The sequence below is a fragment of the Sesamum indicum genome, unplaced genomic scaffold (assembly GCF_000512975.1).
Source record: "Sesamum indicum cultivar Zhongzhi No. 13 unplaced genomic scaffold, S_indicum_v1.0 scaffold00124, whole genome shotgun sequence".
Lineage (NCBI taxonomy): Eukaryota > Viridiplantae > Streptophyta > Magnoliopsida > Lamiales > Pedaliaceae > Sesamum > Sesamum indicum.
In genome coordinates, this window is record NW_011628051.1 from 13972 (window position 1) to 40994 (window position 27023).

The following is a 27023-nucleotide window of genomic DNA, read 5'->3' on the forward strand; positions in this document are numbered from 1 at the left end:
ATATATATTAAAATATAACATAAAGTTTATATATGTCATATTAAATAATAATTTTAATTATAAAAAAAATTTAATTTACTAAGTTGTTGATTAAATATATTTTTATATAAAAATTAAATGTATAAATAAAAGTACCATAATTTATTATTATCCAAAATAAAATGTATGGTATTGATTAATAATTATAATATATGGTCAATTTTGATTATAAAATTGATCAAATATTAAATATGAAATTAAATATATAAAAAATTCAATATATGTATATATAATAAAAAAAAATATGTTCACCAACAGCCTCCAATAAACTCGAGCGCGAGCCGACTCGACTTATCTGCCACCCCTACCCCGACTGCCTCCACTGCACCCATTCCCACCCCCACCCCCCCTACTGCCCCCGCAGAGGGGGCGATGGCGTACAACACCGGTCGCCCAGAAGCGATGAGCAACGCATCGTCCAGATGCGATGGGCAATAGTGTCGCCCTCAATGGATGGGCGAAGCGAGGGGGGGGCGACATGCCGAAGGGTAAGGAGGGTGCACTCCTCTGCAGCAGCGGCGACAAATTTTTGTAAGAAATTATGTAGTTTTAATTAATTTAATTATGTAATTAAAAATATTAAACTAATTATATTTACATATAAAATATATTTTATTATTAATAAAGTATTTATATATTTAAAAATTTATTAAATTACATATAAATATATATATATATATATTATTAGAGAGATAAGAGCAAAATTTATAAAAAAAAAATACTTTTAGACCCATATTCACAGTCAACACACATGTACAACTAATTTCTGACCTTAGGGGGGTTTTTCGAATTTTTTTTCATATTATAGGGGGTGTAATTGGTACATTTTTTAAGGGATTTTTTTGAATATTTTCAATATTATAGTAGGGGTTTTTTTTAATTTTTTTATTTTAAAAATATTAAACAAGTCTATTATTAAATAAAAAAATCGAAAAATAAAATATGAGATCCAAGAGATCTTATTCAGTAACACATATAAGATACAGTGATATATAAATCTATATATGTAAAATCAATACTCCGAGAAGTAACTCATTTGATACGTAATATGTGCGCACCGCCAGAGAACAAAGACGGCAACGGTAATATTCGTAATGAGAACTCAAAAAATGTCTCAATGTTTTTCGCATTTTCCCTAAATTATGCATTTAATTGTTTTTATCCCCTAAAATATAAAATATAACAAAAATACTTTTGATATAATACTTTAATATGATAAAATGTACTTCTCACTTATTCTTATACTTTTCATTTTACTTCATAAAGTATGTTTTATTACAAATTCTCAACTTTAATGATTTAAAACTTTTACTCAAATTTTATTTAAGAAATAATAAAAATTACTAAATTATTTATGTAAAAGATACATATAAGTATGTGTAAATGCATAATGTATATAGTTTAAGAAAAAAGTATGTTTATAAGTTTTTATTCAATTACATGTACTGATATACATATAACTAAAATATATCATATTATTATTAAAAAATTATACAATATTATGGATTAATTATATTATAAATTTGCATATTTTACAATATATATATATGATCGGTGTAATATTTTAAATTTATATTGATAATTTATTTTTTAAAAAATTAATATATATAGCAATATAAGTAAACATTATGTAAATTTTTATAAAAAATATAAAAATTATTAATTTATTGAATTTATTGTGATTCTATACTCTTTATAAAAATTATGGATTTTGAGTATAATTATTTAATTTTTTAATAATAATTTTAAGAGTATAAATAAAAAATATATTTTTATCATAAAACAATAGGTCTATGTCATGAGTCATGACGGGACTTTTTGTTATATTATATAATTTAGGGGTAAATGCACTCTATTAATAGGTTGGGGGTAGAAAATGTATTTAACCTAAAACTAATACTGTTCTCTTCTCTTCTGATCATACTCCACCCATACCAGGACCGACATAACTCTCTCTCTCTCTCTCTCCCACCCACCCACCCCGTAAACACTATTTTCCAAGTGGTTCGAGATGTATGCCAAGATGAACAGGTGAGGTTTAAAGGTCCGTATAATCACAAGAATGATTCTTGATTTTTCAAGCTGTGTTTTCTTGTTTGTTTTTAGCTTTTTCAGTGCTGAATGCAAATGGGTTTTTTCTTTTTGTTTCTTTGTCTTTTTGACCTGTTTGCTGTTGGGGGGTTTTGGTGAATTTTTTGTCTTTTCCATAAGGTTATAATTTGGAGTGTGATTGTCACTAGTTGCATTGTGATCATTGGCTGTAATCTGAGTTTTGGTACTTGGGTGCATTTCTTTATTCTTTTGTCATTTCTGCCCTTGTTGAAACAGATAGTTGGTAAAAGAGAAAAGGCTTAAGATTATCATATTCAACATTGACTTTCTTGGTCTTGGGATTAAAGGTAAAATCTTTTTGCCCTTTTTTCAGTTACTAGTTCTTTCACTATCCAAGGAAGTATCATTTACGGTTCCTTTTCTTTATTTGATTTCACATATGAGATGATCTTGATTTCGAGCAGTTGCTATTCCAGTGTGCTCTGAGTTTGCTCATCAAATGGCTGAGATGATTGGTCCAAGATTGTACGGATGCTCCAATTGTAGAAATCATGTTGCACTTCATGATGATATTATCTCTAAAGCATTTCATGTGAGTTTGACACTATCTATTTATTTATTCATTCTATTGACAAAGTTCATTTCTGTACTGCTGAATATTTTCGTTTTTGGTTGTCAATCAGACTGTATCTGCTTACGTCTTGTTGATTTTCTTGAACAATGTAAAGTTGTAGTTTCTCTAAAGGAGAAAAGTTGTTGAAAGTAAAGGGATTAAGACTAATCTTGATACTTTTCTTGATGTGGAGTTCTGTCATAGTTTGATGTGTCTTGATCGCAGGAAGGAAAATCAAAAGAAAATCGAATATTATCTATTGCTCTAAATATGTCGTGCGACTCCAAGTTTAGTTACAAGTACCAAGAGCTTGTAGTTGCAGAAGAGTTAATTCCCTTAGAAGATTACGTCTCTACTTTTTGCATGCATACAGTTGATGATCTGCAACAATAGGTAAAATATGAGAAATCGGAAAGAGATTTGGCTTACTTTTGTCATTAGTTTTGATCTGTGTGGTGTGTTTATTAAGGTTGTTTATGCTCTCCTTGGAAGTTTCGAGTTATAAATCCGTCAATAAACGTGTGGTAGACATGGATCCTGGTCTTAACATAAGTTTTTGTGGTCAATGACAGGGAAGAAATGGTCGAGCATTTCTATTCTCTCATGCTATGAATGTTACTGTGGGGCCTAAGGAAGATAGGCAGCTAATGACTGGTCTTCATACAGTTGCTGATGTTTATTGTGGTGACTGCCATGAGATATTGGGATGGAAATACGAGAAAGCATATGAGGAAACACAAAAGTATAAGGAAGGGAAATTCATTCTGGAGAAGTCGAAAATTGTGAAGGAAAACTGGTAGTCCATGGTAAAGTTCTTCATTTACCACCTTGATGGATTCGCAACGGGGTTCCTTTGAAGGATTCTCATCAGTTTCAAATGTTAATTCATTGTTCGTTCCTGTGCATATCTGCTCTATTTCTTCTGTAAAATCATGTTGATGATTGTGTAACATGTGAATAAGTTTGTTAATATTGCGATTTGTTAACTCTAGTCAAATCTAATGATACCTGTGTGTCTATTACCATCATATGATGATCTACTCTGTGCTAATTGTTAGCTTAAGTCTTGAAGTATAGAAATATACAATTGTTAGTTCTTAAATGATCTTGAAATGGTCAGAAGTCTTGCAGCTCAAGCTTTTACATCATGTAAGTTTTTTGTGCAACAAGAAACTAGCATGACGCGACATTATATGTTGGAAGCCATTGTCACCCATATTAAAAGTTAAATATGGTAGCAGAAGGTAGGATAAACTGTTTTGGTGCTCTCTCATTTTTGTTCATGAAAGTAGAGGGATAGCTCATAAAGTTAAGATTAGGAGGAGGCATACACAACAGATCGTGAGACAGAAAAACAGTAATTAATAGGAGAGTGTTTGGTATATTATCTAACAGGTTTGTGATGAAGTTCTAAATTCTGAACTAAATCATTCAAGTACACCATGATGATATAGGCTAAAGTAACATGAGTGCTAATCTACTCGAATCAGTTGGCGGAAGCCCATTATTAATCTGCACAAATCTATATAATCTCTAGCGGGAGACAAGTGTAGGAAAATGTTCACTTGGTTGCTACTGAATTTTGGCTCATCTGATGCTATAATCCTACCGTTCATATCATGGGACATAAATCATATTGATTAAGATAGGATGATCACGATCTGAACTGTGACTCACAAACAAGGAAACTCATAAGGCACGGCTTCCATTAACGTTTTCATATGTTTAAGATCATAAAGTTGAGGTTGCTGTTAATAAAAACACGTACCCTGTCTTGATGCAATAGAAATATGAAATGGATCCTCAACCATCATAGATCTGCTCAGAAGGTACGGTACTGCTGTTTTCTCTATAATGATGATATGATATGTCTAGTAGTTGTGAACATGAAGGCAGATAAGTATTAATAGTTTGTGTGGTTACACGCCGCACGTGTTTGGTCTGGTTGGCTCACAAGTTTTTCTGAAGCACCAGTAGATTTGGAGAACTACTTGAAACCCCTTTCAACAGTTTTGGCTTCTTGAATGCCTTGCTCACTGCAACTTCACATCTTTACCTATTTTTGCTGGTGAAAACCTCCAAATGGAGGAATATGTGATCTGTACTTGTTGCCGTTTCACCTGAGAATTGACCTTTTTCTTGTCTGTACAAAGTATGCACGTTTAGATACATGAGTTGAAAGGAGAATGAAGCAATTATGAGTAGCTTGTATTTCCTCGTCTTGTGCATGGATATTGAATACTTGAATATTTTTCTATATTTTGGTGGTGTTGTAATTCTTTACATGGTGTTTCGTTTTATATATTGTTGTCACACGCAGTACTCGCGAGCATATAAAAAATAGGAATAATTGCATAAAACCCCCCATGTTAAAAGTATACGCGGAAAGCCCCAGTGGCTTTTGAAATGGTTCCATCATTTCTCTTTAAAGATGTCAATTTTAGATGCCCATATTTTAGTAGCCATTGATCTTTCTTAGTTAAAAATGGACGCCTTAGATTTTAAGTGATTTGTAAAAAATATATTTTTGTATTTAGGGTAAATTGTATAACACCTCTCTGTATTTTAGTGAAATTGTACGAAATTCTTCTGTGTTAATTTTATAGGGCAAAAAACCCTCCCATGTTAATCAGCAAAAAACCCCTCTTTCCATTAGAAACTAACGGAGAGTGCTTCAAACGCGTTGTTATGCAGGTATGGTTCATTTGTGCCCATTTCTTTTTATTTATTTTAAATTTTCAAATGTCCATTTTACTCATTTCTTTGACATATAAGACAAAATAATTTTTTTAATTCAAATATATTTTAAAAATAATGTATAATTAATTATTTTAAATTTTTATTTAATTTAAATATATTTAATAAATTATATCTATTTATAAAATATACTAATTAAATGTTAAATATCAAAAAATTATATAAAATTTTAAAAATTAAAAAGTAAAACTAGGAATTTACTTTTCAAATTTAAATATCCAAATTAATATAAATAAAAATAAAATATAACAATTAAATATAAATATTATTAGTTAATTTAAGTATTATTTAACTTAAATATGTGTTCATACATTATTATTTATAAAATATATTAATGAAATAGAAAAATACCAAAACATATAAATTTTTTTTAAATCAGATTGCATACTGTAACTAATGTTTAAATTAAAATTTTTTATTATGTGTATTTAAAATAAAAATCTAATACATTCTTTTTATTATTTTAAAATTTAAAAAAATTAAATTATTTTGCTTAAATTTGAAGGCTCTGTGGAATTTTGATTTTTGGATTAATCCTAGCCGACCATCGTTGGGTTATTCCAACTAGCATCGTTGGATTAATTTTTGGTTGTGAAACCGACCGTCATTGGCCGGCCCCCCAGATGCGATATGCTGGTCCGCCACCAGTGTCGGTATTATGTATATGTAGTATATATATATAATTACATATGTATGATATACATATATAATTATATATAGTTGTGTATATATAAATAAATAATATATTTTAAAAATGACTTCAAATTTTAAACCTTTGTAATTTTGAAAGATCAATGGTTGATAAAATAAGGGCATAATGGACAAACAATGCAAAGATTTAACGCCGTTAAAGGTAATTAACAAAAGGGGCGCGTGTGCATTATTTTATGTCTATATTTTTTAACACAGTGAAGTTTTTAACTAAAATTTTAGAATACAATGGGATTTTATGCAATTTATTCTTGTATTTATATATACATATAGACAGTTTTATATATAATAATTATACAAATATTTAATATTATATATATACATATGTATATATAAAGGATGGAGGTGGCGACGACAAGGTGGTTTGGGGCGACGGTTGGGCGATGCGTCTGTTGCCGCACAAATCTGGGCGGCAACATCGAGGTGGAGGCCGGGAGGAAGAAGCAGAGGCGTGGGGTGGAGGCGTGAAGGCAGAGGCGGGCGATAGCCGGCGATTTGTGGAAGATGACCCGTTCTTTTTTTTTTTTAAAAAAAATAAAACTGAAATATAATCATGCATTTACAGAAAATTCAATTTTCACAAAATGCATAGATATTCATAATTTAAAAGTAAAATTAATACATATTTTTTAAACACATAACCGTGCTTCAAAACCATAAAACATGCTTTTAAAAAATAAATTAAACATGTTGTTCATGCTTAACGCATAATAACATGTTAATCCTAAAGCCACAACACCAAACTGGGCTCTAGTACCATTGAAAGAATCAATATGGCTTGGAAACGCGATGGAAGGGTGAAATAAAAAAAAAATTAAAACCGATTCAAAGGGGTATTTCCTTCGAAATTTTCAGGTATTTGTGTTTGTCAAAAGCATAATAACGAACACATAAACATGCTAGACATATGACTAGAGGATGAAACAAAAAGTATAGAAATATAACATGAAATTTTACCTTTTTGTTTCTATAGATGAGCAACAATGTGCATTGTTTCCTTTACATTATCCCGTTTCGTTCACTTGAGAATTCAAACTAGAATTCTTCTATGTTGTCCACACCACAAAATGAAATAGATATAGTTCTTTTTTTATTGTAGATAGCACAAAGAACATTGACACTAATTAATTAAATTAATTCAATTAATAAATCTAAGCCCAAACACTAATTAATTGATCTTATCAGTTAATTAAGTCAAATCTAATAAATTAATCCAATTGATTTAAAGGTGTTAAAATAAAAAATAATTAATCCAATTAATTAATTTTTGAGCCATCCATTAAATGAATTATTAAATAAATGATCCAATTATTTATATATTATTCTTGAATTAATTTAATCCAATTAAATTAATTTATTTCTTCTCGAATTAATTTAATTAATTCCAAATTAATTCCACCAATTTTATAATGATTTGTGTGTGACTCTTTAGGTTCAACCTCAGTTAGACTTTAGCTGTGTCCAATACAATAATTAATTAAATCTAGTTTAATTAATTAATTTATTTTTAATTAACCATTAATCGGAAACAATGGTCCATTGCACTAGAGACTAGGTGAATATTGGCATAACCATTTAGACTCTCAAGTACCATCCGGGTACGATCCTTCTATCATCCGTCTCCCTATCTAATTCTAGGACATGGAATTGGGCTCGGTTACCATCCTGGACTGTACACTATGTTCGATAACTCAAAATGCATTTGCTCTATTGGTTGACATAGGAAACCATTTCCTACTCAACCAATCGATGTGCCCACAGATTGTAAGAGCTCGAATCATCTTAGAGCACAAAGGAGACTCGACTATCATATATTGTTAGGTGATGGATTCTATCTTAGAACCCACCGGGCCTTACTATATATTCTGATTGCACTGAACAAGACTTGTAATGACCATATCCAAGATACAGTTATCTTCCGTCTAATCTAAGATACAACCATCATATGCATGCAACTGCCATGGTTCCTCAAGTCTGAGGACTAATTCCGTACTTTTGGAGCCAGGAAGATTTAATCATACCCACCAAGCCTCCAAAACTTCCATATGACGACTTTCCGCGAGTCAGTTCATTCGGCTTGACAACATTGTCAACACGCACTAAAATTGCATAGTCGTCCAATGTCTGTCGTCAATGAACACGACACTCATCCAATAAATGCAATTATAGTCTAAGTCTCAATCAGACTTTCGATGCCCAGTCTCGAGGTCTTTCGACTTGGAACGTTTCAAATCTAACCATCATAAGTTGGTTTCGTGGCCACCATCTAATGCGCAACCCAACTACATAAGTTATACAATTTAGTTTGTGAGCTTTTTTGTGATGTTAAGTATATAAACATAATAGTGAGCACAACAAATGCAATTGCCAAAACAATGAATCCTCACTTTATTCATAAACAATGTTACAAGTACATCGAAATTATCAGAACAGATTACATGAAGACCAATCCAATTGGCTCTTTGGTCATCTATTCTAATAGAACCAGGGCTTAGATCGGGACTCACCTCGGCGGGAACTCCAACAGGGAGTGTTAGGTCATGACCCTCGGCAATCATGGGCTCTACTGGGCAAGGCACAATTGGAGCACCTTCGGGAGCAACAACTTCAATTTTGATCCCTTCTTCCACAGCCGCTATGGCAGTTAGGTGCTCCCTCGCTTCTCCGTCCTAAGGCATCTAGAAAAGACAAGGCATCAAATAGTAGAACTCATTAGAAATAGGGACTTCCACCTCAGCAGGGGCATCTGGATAGACCTTACCGTTCTCATCTTCGGTGATGCTAATAAGGCTTATATTGAAACCTTCCATAAAGCCACCAAGAGCTCTGAACTGGCTATTGCATTTATTCCAGCGACAACGAGCTCATCATACACCTTCATATCCACCAATTGATCGAACACTGGAGATTTCGTGAAGGCATGAGCACCTTAGAGCCTACTGTTTGCCACCACCACCTTGTATTCGACACTGGTGTATAACAACTTCTTGCTTTCTGCCACACCTGCCTGGCGATATGACTACCACCTTAGAAGCCATCAGAACCTTGAACTGAGCCTCGAGTTGTTTGTTCCTCTTTTCTAGCAAATCTCTTATCTCACCTCTCATCTTTGGCGACTGATTCCTTATAACTCTGAATTGAGCACACAACCTTCATTCTGTTCCTTCAGCTCCCTCACTTGAGCCTTGGCTGCCTTAGCCCTTTCTTTTGCTTTGGAAGCCTGCTCACAGAAGTTAGCAGCTTGGAGAGTCACACCGTGCAAGATTTGGTTCGCCTAATACATTTGAAGATCACCAGGCATCAGGAAAAAGAACAACAAAAAGAAAAGTGGATAACAAAGAAATCCTTACAGTCATAAGAGCTTTGGCCCTATGTGACTCCATCTAGGGTAGAGCACTTAAAGACAACTTCATCTGATCCATGGGCAAAAGGATCACCTAATATAAGTCATAGGAGACACCACACATAATCGAGCTCAGATAAAAAGAATTTTAATGAACATCCCAGTCTGGGCGAAGTATGGGAGCAGGATTCATTGGTTTCGCGAGAGGCCCCTTCGTAGCCAACCAGGTATCTCTCATTTCTTTAAGCAGACCCTCTATCATTTGCAGTTGTTTCTTCATAGGCCTATACTTCTCCATGGGGACGGAACAATGCTTTCTTCCAATCCAGCAATTATTTGAGGTTCTAAATAAGGTGAAATCTTGGTTTTCCCCTTTCCAACATCACCTTTCGAGGTCTTGACAACTTTCTTAACAAAAGCAGTGGTTTTTGGCTTTGAAATCAAAATTCCCTTTATGGCTACAGATCTAAGAGGAAAGTTATCTCCATCATCATCTGCCTTATCAGAGTCATCAGCACCTATCAACTTCCTCTTACGTCTAATAGAGGTCACGACAGGGGGAGAACTTGCCGTTCTACCCTCAACCATAGCCCTCGTACATGTCGCAACAGCAGTAGAAAGCACTGGAGGCGTAGAAAATGAGTTAGACAAAACCACAAGCTAGAATCACTTACACCGCGAAAAGTACCTTCTAAAGGGGAGGGTACCCTGGCTGAAATAGAGCCCATAATAGCATGGTGCCATGGGACAAACCTTGTGAAGAAGATGCCTATAGTTGATGGTGAGCACTCATTTGAATACTCCGTGAAACCATTATAACATTTTTGAGACAAACGAACCAAAGGTTAGCAAATGAGAATGAGAAAACAAGGAAAACGTTAGTAAAACAGAGGAAGAGATATACCAAGGTAAGTAACATCTAGGCTAAAAGACGCTGGAGACAAGCCAAGTAGAGAGAAAACTTGCTCTGTCATGATGACCTTATAGTCATATTCATAGCTAAGGATCCTCTCCCTTATGAAAGTATCATCCCATGAAATAGGCCTATAGGTTCTAGAGGAGGCTTGGATAGACGCCACCTATTACGACTAACCCAAGGTTTGTCAAGAGGAGGATGAATATAGAAAAAACGACTCTTCCAATCTATATATGATCTTTTATTATTACTCACCAATTTTAACCCCTCTCCTACTGTTTAAGTAGAAAAAAACCCTTTTTGCCTATACTGAGGTTCAGCTGATGAAGCGTACAGAAATTATCAACTAAAGGATCAATGCTTAGATGAGCCATCAAAATCCAAAGGCAGAAATAGTCCTAAAAGAACTTGGGGTAAGTTGGGTTATTCAGAAGTGAGAATGATCAAGAATTCCCTTAATAACTGGGTGAAAGGCTAGACGAAGACCGACTTCAAAGTTGGCATAGAAAAGAGTCCTATACTCACAGAGAGGAAGATCTATGCGATCCTCAAGCAGAATAATGGTATAGTCATTAGATATGTGAAATTTTGAACGAAGGAGTTCAACGTCAACGTTAGTTAGAGAAGACGGTAAAGAGAGGAAAGGTTAGTCAAAATCCCTGGATTCATCAAGGAACAGGTCCTCATTCTCATGGTTTATAGTAGGAAATTGATACTGAGAATTCCTAAGTGGGCCTAGACCAAATAAACCTACTGGAGCACTGGTAATAGGTCTCTCACTTGAAGAATTGGACTGTGACATAGTAGACAAATTACCTAAAGATTTAGATAGAGAAGGGAACAGGGGAATACTAATATGATAACGAGAAAGGAAAAGAGGTTGGCTTCACCGGTTTACAAAATCTCAAAAATTTCTCGTGTGCAAGAAATCTGGATGATGAAGGGTTTCTTAACAAGGAAGAGTCAGAATTTAAAAGAAGTGAAGGGTTGCAAAAACTGAAAAACCCACAATGATTCTGATTGGATGCGACACTGCAAAAAAGTAGCTTTGTGTGGCACATGGTGGCAAACAATTGGTTGGCATACCAGATACGCCCAATAAATGATAAGGCTGCCAAACATTTTTGAATTTTCTTGCCAAAATCAAAACAATGAGTTTCACAAAGAACCACGACTGTGAAAAGAAAATACTTCAAAGGTCTCATGGTTCCAATTACCCAATATTAGTAAAAACACATTTGGTAAGTGGGGAGACTTCTGATGTGGGGGTATTTCCTATATTTCTTATTGAGACCTTGGACACCTAATAAGAGACCTACAAAAGTTAAAGCAAGCAGCACCACTGAATGTATGTGTAGTAAACATATGACCTTAGAGGACCTATAGAATAAGATTATCTGAAGGTCTCATTGGAGACCTCTGAAGACAAAAGATAGAATGTTAGAAAAACATTGCTAGAGCCGCCTGCACTACTCTTGTAGCACAGTGTTGGTCCCCTAGACCACTTTCCGTCCTTATCAGCAGCCCTGGTACCATCATGGCTATCCATAGATTTAAACTCCATCCAAAGGACCATTTTACATTATGTAGATCCACCCTTGCATATAAATATGGCTCTCCACCTCCATAACTAGGTTCGAACTCATTACTCTATTCTTATACTCACTCTTATATTTCTAGGATTTCATATTGACTTGACTGTCGGAGAGCCATTGCCAGAATCCCCTCTGGTGTGATTTTAATGCGTGCTTGTCTTGCAGATACTAAAGATAACTCCTCACCTTGCTAACGATTAGACTAGAGACCTTTGGGACCCTTTCGCTTACCTACAGATACCTTCGTATTTTCAGGGTACAACAGTGAGGAAAAGAAATATGGAAAAATAAAGTAAGAGAGAAACGTGGAGTAGCGAGCATAGAGGATTGAGATTATCATTCTGATAATTTTTTTAAGGGAGTATATGAATTAAATGGTAAATTCGGGTATTCAAAAGTTAGTATGACAAAACTTTTTTTTTTTTTTATAGTAGTATATATTTTCTGATCAATTTTTTTAAGGAAAGAAATGAATTAAAGGGTAAATTTAGGTATTCAAAAGTTGGTACAATAAAATAATATTTTTTACAATATTATATATATATATATATATGTGTGTGTAATGTTTGGTGGTTGTATTATCGCCTATAATGTTAGCGTGTTATATCTAGCATGTAGATATTGTAAGTTTTAAATATAAACTTATAAAAGAGAATTTAATAAATTTCATTTGCATCTTGGGTATTGGATTGATTTTAATATCTCCATGATCCATTTGGTATAGTTTTGAACTAAAATTAGGCAATCAATTTGATCGTTGATTTAACGTTGAAGTGTTGGGTTATGTTAAAAATATTATTAAGAAAGATAACTATTAAATGTGATTAATCAAAGTTTGTGAGAGTTTCCTAAAAGATATCATTATGAAAATGAATAATGATAGGTGAAATATATGGGCAACATCTTTAAATTTGACCCAATGTTCTTAAATCGTTAAACAATATATATTTTATATTATATATTAAGAGATAGCACTTTTTTTGTGACTCACTTTTTTCGTTTGCCATTTTTTAAACATTCAATTTCTTTCGAATAATTTATTCATTCTAATACGCGCGAAAATAACCTGGGTCCAACATATATGGACTATTGTTTAAAATTTGGGCCGAAGTGTATGCAGGCTTCAAGGAGGAGCAAAAAGGGATGTTAACACTCCGACGCCCAAGTTAGTATTAAATTTAAGATGGAATAAAGTCAAAAAGTAAACAAATTTAACTGAAAATCGAGTTATGGTGAATGAGATTGATAAAGAATGCAAGAACGCATAAAAGTATGCTTGTAGAGTGCTTAAAACATAGCTTAGACAGTGAGAAAGTCGTCCCCCCACAAGGAGGACTAAACTTGTATTTATAGAGATGGTGCCTCGGTCTGTGAGGGGTCTACCCTAGTCTGAGAAAATAAAGAGAGTTGGTTGGACAAGGGATAAATCATCCTTATCTGTGGCTAGATATGCCTTAGTAGGAGTTTCCTTCAGCCATGCCTACGAGAAGTTCCAGCCACCAGGGATTCCCTCCTAGCTCACGTAAGATATGTTGAGCTGATGTGGTCGGAGGTGGCTGCTGACACTTAGGCCAACTGGATGTCACGGTGGAGTGCGGGCTGCTACTTGCGTGGGCGTTTTAGGCCAAACTATTTGATCCCATCTGTATATTGGTGCAAGAGGCCGTATTCTGAAAACGCAAAGGTGTTCCTGAGGGTCCGTGGTACCATCATATTCGGCTGTAGCCGGGGTATGATAATTAACTAGTAGTTCATCCGCCATTACTCCTTCTATGAAGGGGACACCCTGATGCTCCTCCAAAGGTGCTTCCATGACCTGGTACTGCACGTCTTTCTGTAGGCACTCCAGACCCGCGAGCCACTGGGTAGGGACATCCTGTTGGGCTTGCGAAGGCGGTCCCTGGCCTCTCACGACCAGCGGTGTGGGGAAGGGGGTACCTTATGACCTTCTTCCTCGGGGACATCCACATTCGATGGAGTCACCACGCGGGCTGGAACTATTGTCGCCATTTGCTCTCATACGACCACCACAATCATCTGCTATATGGTCCCTAAGAGGGTTGGGGAAAATTCCCCCGAAAAGGTGCCCAAGGAGGTGCTATGGCATGGAGGCTCAATCAGCTGGTCAGTAGGCCTGGGGGGTCCTAGGAATGTCGTCTCACTAGCGAGAGCCAGGGGTGCCCCTGGCATAACCTGCAGGGCTTGGGCACTGCCAGCTATCTCATGGCTTTCTGTTTGCTCAACATGTTGCTAGGTGTTTTCATTGCTACCCACATTTTTAGCTCTCTGTTCCCACAGAAGACACCATTTGATGCATACAAAATAGCATGGGTCCAATGTATATGGACTATTGTTCAAAACTTAGGTCGAAGCATATGCGGGCTCCAAGGAGGAGACCTGCAAAAAAGAAGTTAGCACTCCGCATCCAAATTAGTATTGGATTTAAGATGAAATAAAGCAAAAATGTAACAAATTTGACTGAAAATCAAGTTATGATGAATTAGATTGATAAAGAGAGCAAGAACACGTAAAAGTATGCTTGTAGAGTGCTTAAAATATAGCTTAGAGAGTGATAGAGCCGTCCTCGACAAGGACTTCTTGTATTTATAAAGGGGTGTCCCCGTCTGCGAGGGGTCTATCCTGCTCCCAGAAAATCGAGTGAGTTGGTTGGATAAGGGATAAACAATCCTTATCCGTGGCTGGATGTGCCTTAGTAGGAGTCTCCTTCAGCTTGGGAGACCCCACACCTGCGAGTTCTAACCACCAAGGAGTCTTTCCTCGCTCACGTATGCGTCTTTGAGCTGATGTGGTCCGAGGTGGCTGCTGACATCTAGGCCAACTGGATGCCACGGTGGAGTGCGGGCTGCCACATGCATAGGTTTGTTGGGCTTTAACTATGGTTCGAATCATAGGGTGTCTTGGGTCTCTTCCTTTGTTCCTGGGCCTCTTGGACTACCTGGGCTTTCTAGGATTGCCTAGACGAACTGTGGGCTGGGCTACCCCAAACACCCATGTCATTCTGGGTTGGACAACCTCAGGCACACACATCACATTCTATACTATATATCTAACTTCTCATTTTCTCATAATCTTTTAATAGTTATTAATTTTTCTTTTTTGGTCACCACCTTTTTATAAATTTGATATTGACTTATATATTTTATTTAATAATATATATATATCTTATTTTAAATAATACTAGTAATTTATGCACCGACATAAATGTGACACAAATTACTAGTTGTAATTCATGCATTACTAAGAAGTTAGAGTTAACCAATTGTGTCCCTGTTATCGATATTTTTATAATTAAAAAAATAGAAATTGAAAATTGATGAACTTGTTGGCGATATGGGTTGAATCCAAATCATACTAAAATTATCATTTTTTCAGCCAAACTTGTATTTGATCCATTCATTTTAACTCGGGAGTCCATTCCATTCATTTCAAAGCGTATTAGACCCGGTCCATTTTGTAAACCCAACTCGTTTAAACAAACTCACACTAATACACTCATTTGCCACCTTTGCTTTTTACTAAAACGGCAAATGACTTTACTTTTATTTTTGAGGGGGCAAATGTCTTTTCAGAAAGCAGTAAGCGACAAATACATTTTCTAAATAAAGGGTCGTTCTAAAAATGCTACCAAACGTGAGTTGCATCTTCAGCAACTTGGCTTTATCAGGAAGTTGTTCCCAAGCCCACAAGGAGAACAATTCAAGTGGTTTTCCCATTTGGTTTTCCATTCTTAACTGTCGTAAATAAAAACAACTAAAGAAAGAAAGAAAAATGGTATGCATCTGTCTGCGCAAGCAAGATGTTTTAAGAGTCGACATGCTTGCTTGGTAATGCTTATCTTGTTCAACATTCTACAGCCACATTTTATGACCACCGGAGATTGCCACAATGATAGGGAAATAAAAAGCCAATGGTCTTCAGATGTCGGCCTCGTCAATTTAGTGAGAATCACACCTTTCCATAAAACAGTAATGCAATGGTTTAAACAAGAAAAAACCAAGATTCTCAACCCAAGAAATAAAGTTCAATTGCTGGTTATACATCAAGATATTTTCTTCATGATCCACTTCTTTTTGGCATTCTCAATAGCTAACTCCCTCATCTTAAGAAGTTCACGACATCGCTGCTGATATTGCAAATCAATTGCATCAAGCTCTACCTTAAGATCGTCACATAATTCATTCTCTTTGTCAGTCAGACAGAGAGAAGAAATGCTCAAGCTCATATTGGTTGATGCAGTAATCCATGAGCCCGCACAGCTGGTTAGCGAGTTCTTCACACTTTCACTGATCTGAGAATGCCCGTTGCTTGTTTTGTATTTCTCAATGTCATGGTGAACCAATTGGGAATCATTCTTGTGCATAGCATCTGAAGTTGATGGATCAGTGTGAAAAGACGCTCCGACTGATTCTGCAGTACTGGTATTCTTTGATCCGGCGAACTCTGGATAAACACCCATCTCACCAGATTCTTTACCATGAATGCTATGCGAACAATGGTTCCTATTTGGTACAACCTGTTCATTATAAAGTGTAGGAGAGCCCTCAAGCAACCTCTTTGATCCACTCAAACTTCCAGATGACATTCCCCAACAAGGCGTAAATTGTGAAATTAAGCTGTTAATCAGCTCAGCTATGAAAGCAACATCATCTTTGCACAAGTCAAGTTGATCGACCATCTCAGCAGCAATTGACAGTGCAGTATCAGCATTAAGATAAAAGATGAAGTGAACATTCCTGACGCGACCTGTTATAAACATTTTCTTTGTGAACAATGTCCTAAGGTGGAGAGTAAAGCATATTCAATAGGGATGGCTCTGAAGTAAGAATTACATACCAGAAAAGTCCGCAATCCGCAAAGTTAGGGAGATTGAACTATCATCATACTTTTCCCCCTTCAAGGTAAACTCATTTCTCTCAGTACATTTGTGCAGTTCAAGAATCGACATTGAAGTTTCACTCATACTTTCAGGACAAGTGCTACCCGACAGCCTTTTGCAAGAAGGGTCCAGATCCATGGAGGGACAATCTGATCTTAGTGAGTTTAATGATTTGGGTGATAACTGCGGAGGACCATAAGTAAAATCCTTGGAATGTTCATACAGAACGAATGGCTCTTTCAAGAGCTCAGCAGCACTCAACCTCTGCGATGCTGGAACCAAACACTTCTCTATGAACCGCCTTACTTCAGGGTCCTTTACTTTCCCAAAAGCAGCTGGTTTTATGCCCTAGAATATTAACAATAGGATAATCACTTCACCAATGTGAAAAGACGCATCTTAGGACATTGCTAATAACCATATATCTACGATATAAGAAGGAACATGTAATACTTACAGATGTAACCTTCTTGTATATCTGCGCTTGGTTTTTGCATTCGCTGTACGGATATTCACAGGTAACCAACTCTAGCATACACATCCCAAAGGAATAAATATCCACCAATTCATTGTATTCCTCCTCATAGAGCTCTGGAGCCATGAACTCAGGTGTACCTGTGGGAAATAACATATAGCTGAATGTAAAACAATAAAGGAAAATGATGACTGAATAAAAGATTCATTCCTTTCAGGTAGACCAATTACCAATGACACTTCTTGCAGTAGGTCGTTGCATTATTGTTGCCAATCCAAGATCTCCAATTTTAAGTTCTCCATGGTTCCCATTCACAAAGATATTGTCACATTTCAAATCTCTATGAATAATACAAGGATTGTGAGCATGCAAATAGTCTAAACCTCGAAGGATCTGCCTGGCCCAGTTCTTGATGGCCTTCATATCAACATTTTTATGTTTGTTTCTATACCTAAACAAAAAAGAAAACAAACTTTAGTAAGTACTAAGCAAATGAACATGAAAACGCAATACCATAAGAAGAATGAGAACAATCTGAGACAAAATGAGAGAACTCACTGCCTCAAGCTGCCTGAAGTGAACAATTCAGTGATCATGTTAATGGTTTTGTTCTCATCATCCACCCAAGAGGCATATGACCTAATGACATTTTCATGTTTCAGTGTCCTCAACAGATGAACCTCAGAATATAACCTCTCCAGATGTTCAGGCGACTGCAGCGCATCCTCAATGCTTACTTGATTCCAAGCAACTTCTATGCCATCAATTTCATCAAACCCCTTGTAACTAAAGACAGGAACAAGCACAAGTAAATATTTTCACAGGAAGTTAATAATAGAATCTGCTTAAATATTTCAAACGTGGGAGTAATCCATTCTACAGAATAAATAGAAAAACAAAACAGAAGACAGTCCAGGAAGCATACACATTCTTGAATGCTCCTCTCCCCAGGATTTCATTGTACTGAAGGAAGAAAAAGAAAAAGGTAAAAGAACTAAAGGCAAATGGATTAACAAATATCACTGAAACTAACAAAATGAGCAAATGCACAAATTAGCACGTCATTAGACATAATGCCCTTTTCACTGCGTGACTGAAGCAGGAGACACTTTGTTGGTTTCCATCATCCAGGGGCCATTTGGTTGTTTGTCAGTGTTTTTTCACATCTGCCAATGGATGATGGTGGGGCAGAAGGCAGATTGGACCAAACCATACTTGCATATAAAACTCAGGCTTCCCATATGTTATTCTTCTGTCTTTCAAATAATAGAACATTCTTCTACATGTTTTCAGTAAAATACTGACAATACATTCATATTTTTACAGCAATAGGCCGTAGAAATTATATTTACATAGAGTGGATGAATCATAGAATGAGCAAAACCCATTTCTTATCTACAGGGACAAATGACAGTAACCAGCCAAATGACACATTCAATTATCTGCCCTGACCTTCCAATCTTACACTTCTGTCAGTGCCATATTTGACATTCTGACATCTAAACCACCCTTGTGTATAACCCTTTTTCAAAATCTATTGACATTTCAAAACACATTGTAGTACAGAAATTGCTAATTAGTTAGAACAAACTTTAAAGGTATTACTTATATGTGCTCTTTTCAATTACTATACAATAGGGGTCTTTAGTTCTTGAACCTCCGAAGAATGGCATGCAAAGGAATAAATCTAAATCATGAAGAACATTTTCATGAAAAATTCACCCTTTAAATAACTCATGCAGCGATTTGAAAATCACATCAGCTGATAGATTCATCTTTTATAAAGCCAATAAAGTAGCATCAACCAATAACAATACAAAGACTGCCAAGACAAAAGTAAGAGAAAGGAAAGAACTTTACCCGAATATACCGCCCGTCTGGGGATATTTCGACAGCATCAGACTCGGCAGTCTCCATTTCAGATTTCTCAATCCAACGCTAATTATTCCGACAAGTCATAACAGATATTCACAAAAAGGGGGGAAAATGGAAAAGAAAACCAAATCAAACTGTACAATTACGATCCGCGTTACAGAAGGCGACAATCTGAGAAAGCTTCACAGGCGACGGAAAATGAAGTAATGCCCGATCCAAATCGAAATGGGCATCCAAAGAAGTTCAACTGCGGCGAACGCAACGAAGAACTCGAATTCACTTCTCCTCCAGTCACACCTCCCATCTCATTTAATGAATCCTTCAACTGTCAAACAACAATCACCGCAAAACAAAACACAAAAAAAGAAAAAAACAAACAAAAAAATAAACCGAAAATTCGCAGGGGCCAAGAATTAGGGGATAATATGAGAACCCAGAAATCCTGCAACCCCTTCAATCATCATGGAAAATGAAAAAAGAACAAGAAATTGAGGTAAATAAAACTCTAGATAAGAATTGGGCTCAAGAAATCCTTTCAGATTGTCGATAATACAAGGGATCTGATGATGATTTGATAATGCAAAGATTGAAACATGGAAAACGGTGTGAAGTGAGAGATTTTGGGGGTAAAGGGTTGAACAGAATTGAATGGAAAAGCTGAACTCGTGACTTTGAGCCTTCGAACTTAATCGCGTGAATGCTGTAATGACGAGTCCTCAAGATTTGTTTGTGCAATAATAGGCAAATGCCATCATTATTTCAGACTGGCGTTTTCATCAAACTCATGCATCTTATTGAATTTTGAAATTGTCGTCCAACTTGTTCGATTGCTGAGATTCACGCTTTATAATTAAAAGTTGATGGGATTATCTTACAAATATGGGTACATAATTTATTTTTTTAATATATTTATTGATTTTAAATTGAATGTATTGTACCATGCAGTAATGAATTGAATTTTATTAAAAAAATAAATTTTAAAATTAAAAAATGATATATTATAGTGAGTAGTATATATAATTGATGTGTGTATATCACTTTTTTAAAAGTCAAAAAGCAAGAAATAAAAAATCTTTCTATTGTTTATATCTTGAAAAAAATATAAGCAATCCTCTTGTGATATCGCAAATGAGCAAATTATCCCATCATGAAAAAATAAATAGCAATTCCGTTGTATTTTTTACAATATAACAATTTACCCCCTTTTTTAAGAAGGTAAATTGTTTCATTTTAAAAAGTATAGGAAGATAAATTGTTATATATTTTTTATAGATGGATAATATGTTCATTTTGAATATGTAACTTGCTATTCACCCTTCATATCTTTGTACATTTTCTTAAATAAAGAGAGAGCATTTTGAAAAATATATTTGTAATGAATTAATTTATTTAACTACTAAATATGGAAAGAAAACATGTAAAAGAAAGAAGAGAGAAATATCTGGTGGAAGAAAAACCAAAATAGTTTATGAAACATGGAGAAAGCAAAATGACGAAATATCCAAAAATAATTTTATGATGAAAGAATATAGATAGAGTATTTATGATGAAAGAAGTAGATAATGAAGATGAAAAGACATAACTGAGAGGGAGCAAAAACAAAATAATAATTTTTTTTAAAGATATAATGTTATGCAAGAAGACGCCGAAAATGATTTTGAAAAAAAAAAAAAACATTGTAAATACCCTTTTAAAAAGGGCTAAATTTATTACCTATATATATACACACACACATAAACACATATACATACCCAGCCCATTAGGGAATCGGTTGATGCTTCCTTGCAGCCGCTAGTTGCTCGTGAGCCTCCCAGCGAGCAAATCAGCATGGAGGGAAGAAATAAGGGTAAGGAAGTAGTTATATTCAATTCATTTGACGCATTAAACTTCATTGATGATCCAGAAATATCTATGAGGGGTCCTAATATCAACAACCCCATTAGTGGTGACCTATGTTGAATGCTGCATTCTGGAACGTTCGTGGCCTGAACAAGAGGGACCACCAGCTGGCTTTGAAGGACCTAGTGGCTGAGTTCATGTTATATTTTGTTGGACTCTTGGAAACTCGGGTACGTGGGAATAATGTATCTCGTATACAGGCTGTTATTTTACCTCAGTGGAAATGATTTGTTGACAATGGGACTATTGGGAATCGTATATGGATAGCACGGTATGATGATTTCATTGATGTTAATGTACTTGATCTGGGATCCCAGTTTATACACTGTCGTGTGATTGTACGTGCATGCAACGAACCGATGCTTACTATAGTTATTTATGGTGCTATTGAAGTTATTGATCGACGTCAATTACGGGAATCTTTAAATATATTAGGTAATCAGTCGATGAATAAGCCGTGGTTAGCGGGGGGTGACTTTAATGTAGTACGTGATCTCAGTGAGGTCTGTGGCATCTCTGGAGACATAAGGATGGCCATGGAGGAATTTAATGCATGTATTCAGTCAACTGCTTTGCATTCACTTCCTATGCAGGGTGAATGGTATACATGGCATAATTGCAACACGACTTCGCGTAGTCTATGTAAGTGACTAGACTGGATACTTATTAATGATACATGGCTCACAGGATTCCCCACATTGTGCTACACTAGTCTCTTGCACCAGACTTCGGACCACTTGCCGTTTGTATTGAATGGGGATAGGTAGATGGAGCTTGGAGGTATGTTTAGATTTGATAACTACCTTACTCTCTCACCGAATTTTATCCATAGTGTGCAGAATGTCTGGTAACATGCTATTGTAGGCGTGCCTATGTATGCTGTTACATGGAAACTTAAGGCTTTAAAGCCTGTCTTCAGGCAGCAGAGGAGAAATAAGGGTGACCTTTCGCGCAATGTTCAGCTAGCAAAAGGTTTTCTTGAGATAGCCTAAACATTACTGATTATGGATCGAAAGACGAACTATTACTCCTACTGCAACAGGTGCTATTGGATGGTATACGCCAAGGCATGCTACAACAACGGACAAAGATGCAGCAGTGGATGAAGGGAGGGGACCAATGCTCGAAAGTCTTCTTTCGCAAAATAGCCCAAAGAAGAACTGCTCGGAGGATCTTACAGATCAATGACGAGCAAGGGAACACCTATACAGAGCTAGGAGTGGTTATTCATGAGTTTATCTCCTTTTACCAAGCTCTATTAGGAGGGGTACAAAGACAATAGACAATCAATATTGGGTACTTGAGACCATGGACGAGACATGTGCTGACTGAGGAGGACACCCAGCTTCTCCTCAAACCAGTTACGGCCGATGAAGTCAAGCAGGCCGTTTTTGACATCATAGATGACAAGGCACCGGGACCTGATGGATATTCTTTCGGGTTTTACAAAGCAGCCTGGCCGATTGTGGGAACAGAAGTCATGTCAGCTATTCTAGACTTCTTTGCATCAGGCAGGATGCTAAAGCAAATCAACATCACACTTCTAGCATTAATCCCTAAGGTACACTCCCCTATGATGGTCACAGATTTTCGCCTTATTTCTTGTTGTAATGTCCTCTATAAGATTATTGCAAAAATTCTTGCTCAGAGATTGAGTTTGACTTTGGATAAATTGATAAGCCCCTGTCAGGCGGCTTTTGTTCCAAATTCCAGTATAGGCGACAATATTATGTTAGCACAAGAACTCTTTATAGGATACAATCAAGCACGACTTTCCCAACGATGTGCGCTTAAAGTGGACATTCGAAAAGCCTATGACACGGTAGAATGGGATTTCCTCCTAGCAATTATGCACCTATTTGGGTTCCCTGCACAGTTCATTCGATGGGTGGAGGAGTGTATTACATCACCCTCGTTCTCGTTTGGTTTTAATGGAAAACCACACGGTTTCTTCGCAGGGTCACGAGGGTTACGATAGGGAGATCCGTTGTCACCGTACCTATTTGTCTTAGTGAAGGAGGTACTTCATTTACTCTTACTTCAATTGATTGATCAGGACATGCTATTCCTTTCATTGGGAATGTGGACCATCTAAATTATTTCAGCTTGGATTTGTCGATGATGTACTACTTTTCTGTAAAGCTGATATGGACTCCATTGGGGTGTTTAAATGGGGTCTGGATCGATTGGCTGAGTTATCTGGACTTCGGCTTAATGTGCAAAAGAGCCATCTCATTTTATCACGAGCGGCACACGGGATGAGAGACCAGTTATTAGCAGCGCTCGGGTTTCAGGACAGGCATTTACCAATGCGATACATGGGGCTTCCTCTAATCTCTTTCAGACTATCAATAGCGGATTGCCAACCTCTATTGGCAAAAATTGATAGTCACATCTATGGTTGGGAGGGTACGATATTATCATTTGCGGGACAGATTTAGATTATTAAATCCGTTCTCATGGCTTTGAGTATCTAGTGGGCTTCTGCTTCATTCTACCTAAAGGTGTTATAAGGGAGATCAAGAAGAGATTGCGCTCCTTCTTATGGAAAGGTGCTACTAGTGGGGGCTATGCAAAGGTATATATGGAGGGATGTATGTAAGCTAGCTGCAAAGGGAGGACAGGGCTTACGAGACATCGCTATTCTTAACCGTGCCTTAATGAGTAAGAAATTATGCGCTGTGATTCATTGTGATAGAACACCCATATGGGTGGAGTGGTTGTACCATGGGCGCTTGCGTGACAGGTCCATTTGGACAATTCCTGAGCATGGAGGTTCGTGGGATTGGAGAAAACACCTTCGCCTACGTACTGTTATTCGACCATTGGTGGATTACCAAGTGGGTGATGGAGCTGCCTTCTATTTGTGGCAGGACCTGTGGCGCCCCCTCAGACCACTTATTCAAAGGTTCTCACGTGGCCCGCAACTCACTGGTTTTGGACTCTCGGAGAAACTTAATAGGGTCATTATGGATGGGCATTGGCACTGGCCCTCTTCACGGACATGTTTGGAGATTGTATAGAATTTGCCCATAATCCATGGAGACGATGATCGTGTTCATTGGCGAGATACGAATGGACGTCTCACTGTTATATCGCTATATCATATATTACACCCGCCGGGACTCAAGGTATACTATGGAGAAAAGATGAGAAAATTTTCGTGGCTTTGGTGTTATGCAAGCCAAGGAGTTTAGAAAACACATGTGTGTAGTGTGTAGAATGAATTCCAAATTCAAAAACTACAAGTTATTTCTAAGATAACTACAATACATACACATGCACACTATATCCACCACTAAGCCATCATGGCTTTCTCATGTGGAGATGTTGAAACTCCTTCTCAACTTGCTTCAACCTTTGGCTTGGACTTTAAACCATGGACGGATTTTTATTGCTCTTGATTTAATCAAATTAAATAAAGTGCAACCAATATCCATGGATTTCAAATTAATCTAATTAATTTAAAACCTTATAGAAATCCAAAAGTTTATTTCATTCAATTAAATAAACATAAGTTCAAATACTAACTAATTGATCCAATCAATTAATTAAACCAAACTCAATAAATTAATTCAATTAATATAAAGGTATTAAGCTCAAAATTAATTTAATTCAATTAAATTCATTTCTTCTAGAATTATTTTTAAATTAATTCTACTAATTCTATAGTGATTTATGTTGGAGTCTTTAGATTCACCCTCAACTAAAGTTGTTTTGTGTCCAATAGAAATAATTAATTAAATCTAATTTAATTAATTATTTTTAATTAACCATTAATTAGAAATGCCCGCCACCATTGGTGGCCATCTATCAATAGTCTATGGTACTAGAGACTAGGTGAATGTTGACATGAATATTTAGGCTCCCGAATTCATACAGGTACGGTCCTTTCGTCTACCATCTTTTGGCCTTAGTCTAGGGTATGGAATTAGGTGTTGGTTCCCATCTTGTAACCAAAAAACTATGTTGAATACTCAAGATGAGTTTACTATTGATTAACATAGGAAACTATTTTCTATTCGACCAATCACTATAACTATAGACTTAGAGAGTTTAAGCCATTTTAGAGCGCATAGGAGATGTATCCATCATATACTGATAGGGGATGGATTCTATCTTGAGATCCACCATCCTTACTAAATACTCCGACTACACTAGATAAGGTTTATAACGATCACATCAAAGACATTGCCATCTCTCACCAGATCTAAGATATAGCCATCATATGCATGCAACTCTCATGATTCCTCATGTCCGAGAACTAATCCCATACTATTGGAGCAAAAATTCAATTCATACCGACCAAACCTCCAAGATTTTCATATGATGATTCATGTGAGTCAGTTAAATCAATTAACAACCTTGTCAACTAATCCACTAAAATTGTATGGACGTCTAATGTTTGTCGTTGATGAAACACGACACTCATCTAATGAATGCAATACTTAGTGCAAGTCTCCATAGGACTCTTGATGCTCAGTATCGAGATCCTCGATTTGGAATGTTTCGAACTAAATCTCAGAAGTTGGTCCCACAGTTGTCATCCAATGCTTAATCTAACTACATAGATTATCTAATTAGTTTGTGGGCATTTGTTGTGATATTAAAATATCGTTCAATATAAATAGTAAGCACAACAAACACGAGTACCAAAGATGAATGCTTACTACATTCATCAAGATAATATCACATTCATAAATATTGCTAAATAGTTTCCAAAAGCCAATCCAATTAACTTTTTGGTCACCTTTTTAAACAGGTCTGACTAAGAGTATGTGGTTAGACTATGGGGCTTTTATCATTAGAAGGACAAAATAGTTATTAATTGGGCTTAAGGATCAAACTTATTAATAGTTGAAAGACACAGAGCCAAAATTACTACATTCAAAGTTAGAGGGCTGAAATTACAAATTCCTTAAACTTAGAAGATCAAAATTACAATTAAATAGATAATTTATTTAAAAAATAAACTCATTTTATTTGAAATAGTAACATTTAGAAAAATCATTCTTATTCTTGTTTGATGCATATTTTATTTATAATTTTCTTTAATTTTTTAACAATTAATATTTCTTTTTATGACAAAATGAAGATGAAAAATGATTAATTGATGACATTTCAAAAATTAATCTTTCTTGCAAAATTTATTTTATTTGTACCAAACGCAGGATTTGAAGTTTATTTTTCTTGATATCATAAAATAATAGTCTCTAAAATTAATAAAACAAATTATTATTCTTTCCACTCTGCCTTTCTCTGACGTAACCGAACGGAGCCTTAAGACTTTCTATTAAAACCAAATGGAGATAGAAAGTGGATGGACCGCTTTTCAGCATTAGGTGTTGGAGTTATCAAAGTTGAGCATACGCTGTCGGCCGAACTTCAGCCCACTATCTTTATCTTTGTCATTATATTTTTTTCTTTTTTTTTTAATGTAAAAAAAATTAATATTGATTCCCTCTACCTTTCAAGCGATTCGAATCCATGACCAAATCATAGGACATGATCACTATCTTTGTCTTTATTTATTTTTCTATTTTTCAGAATTAATTTCTATTTTTTTAGCAAAAAATTAATTTCTATTCTTAATAATGGAAAACGAACTCGCAATAAAACTAATATTGATATGTTCCAATAATAAAAGATTAATTAAAGAGCCCCATAAACCACTTTTCCGCTAAATTTATGTAAAAAAATAAATAAAAGGAATAACAGTCCTATCAATTTATAAAATATTTTTTAAAGTGGATAAAATATTATTTTTCTTTAAAAAATAAAATTTTCTTATCTTATAAGAAGATAATTTTATAATTAATACAATTTAAAATTATAAATATTTAATAGAAAT

At 35.7% G+C, this 27023-nt stretch overlaps 2 protein-coding genes across 6 annotated transcripts; one reads left to right on the forward strand and one right to left on the reverse strand.

Annotated features, from left to right (window-relative positions):
* The first annotated feature begins 1964 nt into the window (after nucleotides 1–1964).
* LOC105179106 (protein yippee-like At4g27745) lies at nucleotides 1965–3674 on the forward strand. 4 transcript variants are annotated; one of them, XM_011102700.2, is made up of 4 exons: nucleotides 1965–2070; nucleotides 2368–2438; nucleotides 2556–2683; nucleotides 3277–3674. In XM_011102700.2, exons 3-4 carry the CDS (start codon nucleotides 2591–2593, stop codon nucleotides 3502–3504), a joined length of 321 nt encoding a protein of 106 aa, XP_011101002.1. In that variant the 5' UTR covers nucleotides 1965–2070; nucleotides 2368–2438; nucleotides 2556–2590; the 3' UTR covers nucleotides 3505–3674. The 4 variants fall into 4 exon arrangements, with proteins under 4 accessions (XP_011101002.1, XP_011101004.1, XP_011101003.1 ...); XM_011102702.2 differs by having other exon boundaries at nucleotides 2568–2683; XM_011102701.2 differs by having other exon boundaries at nucleotides 2024–2083.
* A 12132-nt stretch (nucleotides 3675–15806) lies between these two features.
* On the reverse strand, nucleotides 15807–20102 carry LOC105179107 (serine/threonine-protein kinase WNK8). 2 transcript variants are annotated; one of them, XM_011102703.2, is made up of 7 exons: nucleotides 19259–20102; nucleotides 18324–18361; nucleotides 17957–18184; nucleotides 17629–17849; nucleotides 17381–17538; nucleotides 16881–17271; nucleotides 15807–16790 (listed from the first exon to the last, which is right to left on the reverse strand). In XM_011102703.2, the coding sequence occupies exons 1-7, from the start codon at nucleotides 19313–19315 to the stop codon at nucleotides 16087–16089; spliced, it is 1797 nt and encodes a 598-aa protein (XP_011101005.1). In that variant the 5' UTR covers nucleotides 19316–20102; the 3' UTR covers nucleotides 15807–16086. The 2 variants fall into 2 exon arrangements, with proteins under 2 accessions (XP_011101005.1, XP_011101006.1); XM_011102704.2 differs by lacking the exon at nucleotides 18324–18361.
* Nucleotides 20103–27023: the final 6921 nt, after the last annotated feature.

What these genes read in the sequence shown, in the direction of transcription:
- LOC105179106 (XM_011102700.2), top strand. Translation starts at nt 2,591, where the DNA reads ATGGCTGAGATGATTGGTCCAAGATTGTACGGATGCTCCAATTGTAGA. An exon ending in TTATCTCTAAAGCATTTCAT is followed by an intron (nt 2,684 to 3,276) that starts GTGAGTTTGACA and finishes GGTCAATGACAG; the next exon opens with GGAAGAAATGGTCGAGCATT.
- LOC105179107 (XM_011102703.2), bottom strand. Translation starts at nt 19,315, where the DNA reads ATGGAGACTGCCGAGTCTGATGCTGTCGAAATATCCCCAGACGGGCGG. An exon ending in ACTTCAGGCAGCTTGAGGCA is followed by an intron (nt 17,850 to 17,956) that starts GTGAGTTCTCTC and finishes TTTTTTGTTTAG; the next exon opens with GTATAGAAACAAACATAAAA. An exon ending in GCGGATTGCGGACTTTTCTG is followed by an intron (nt 16,791 to 16,880) that starts GTATGTAATTCT and finishes TGTTTATAACAG; the next exon opens with GTCGCGTCAGGAATGTTCAC.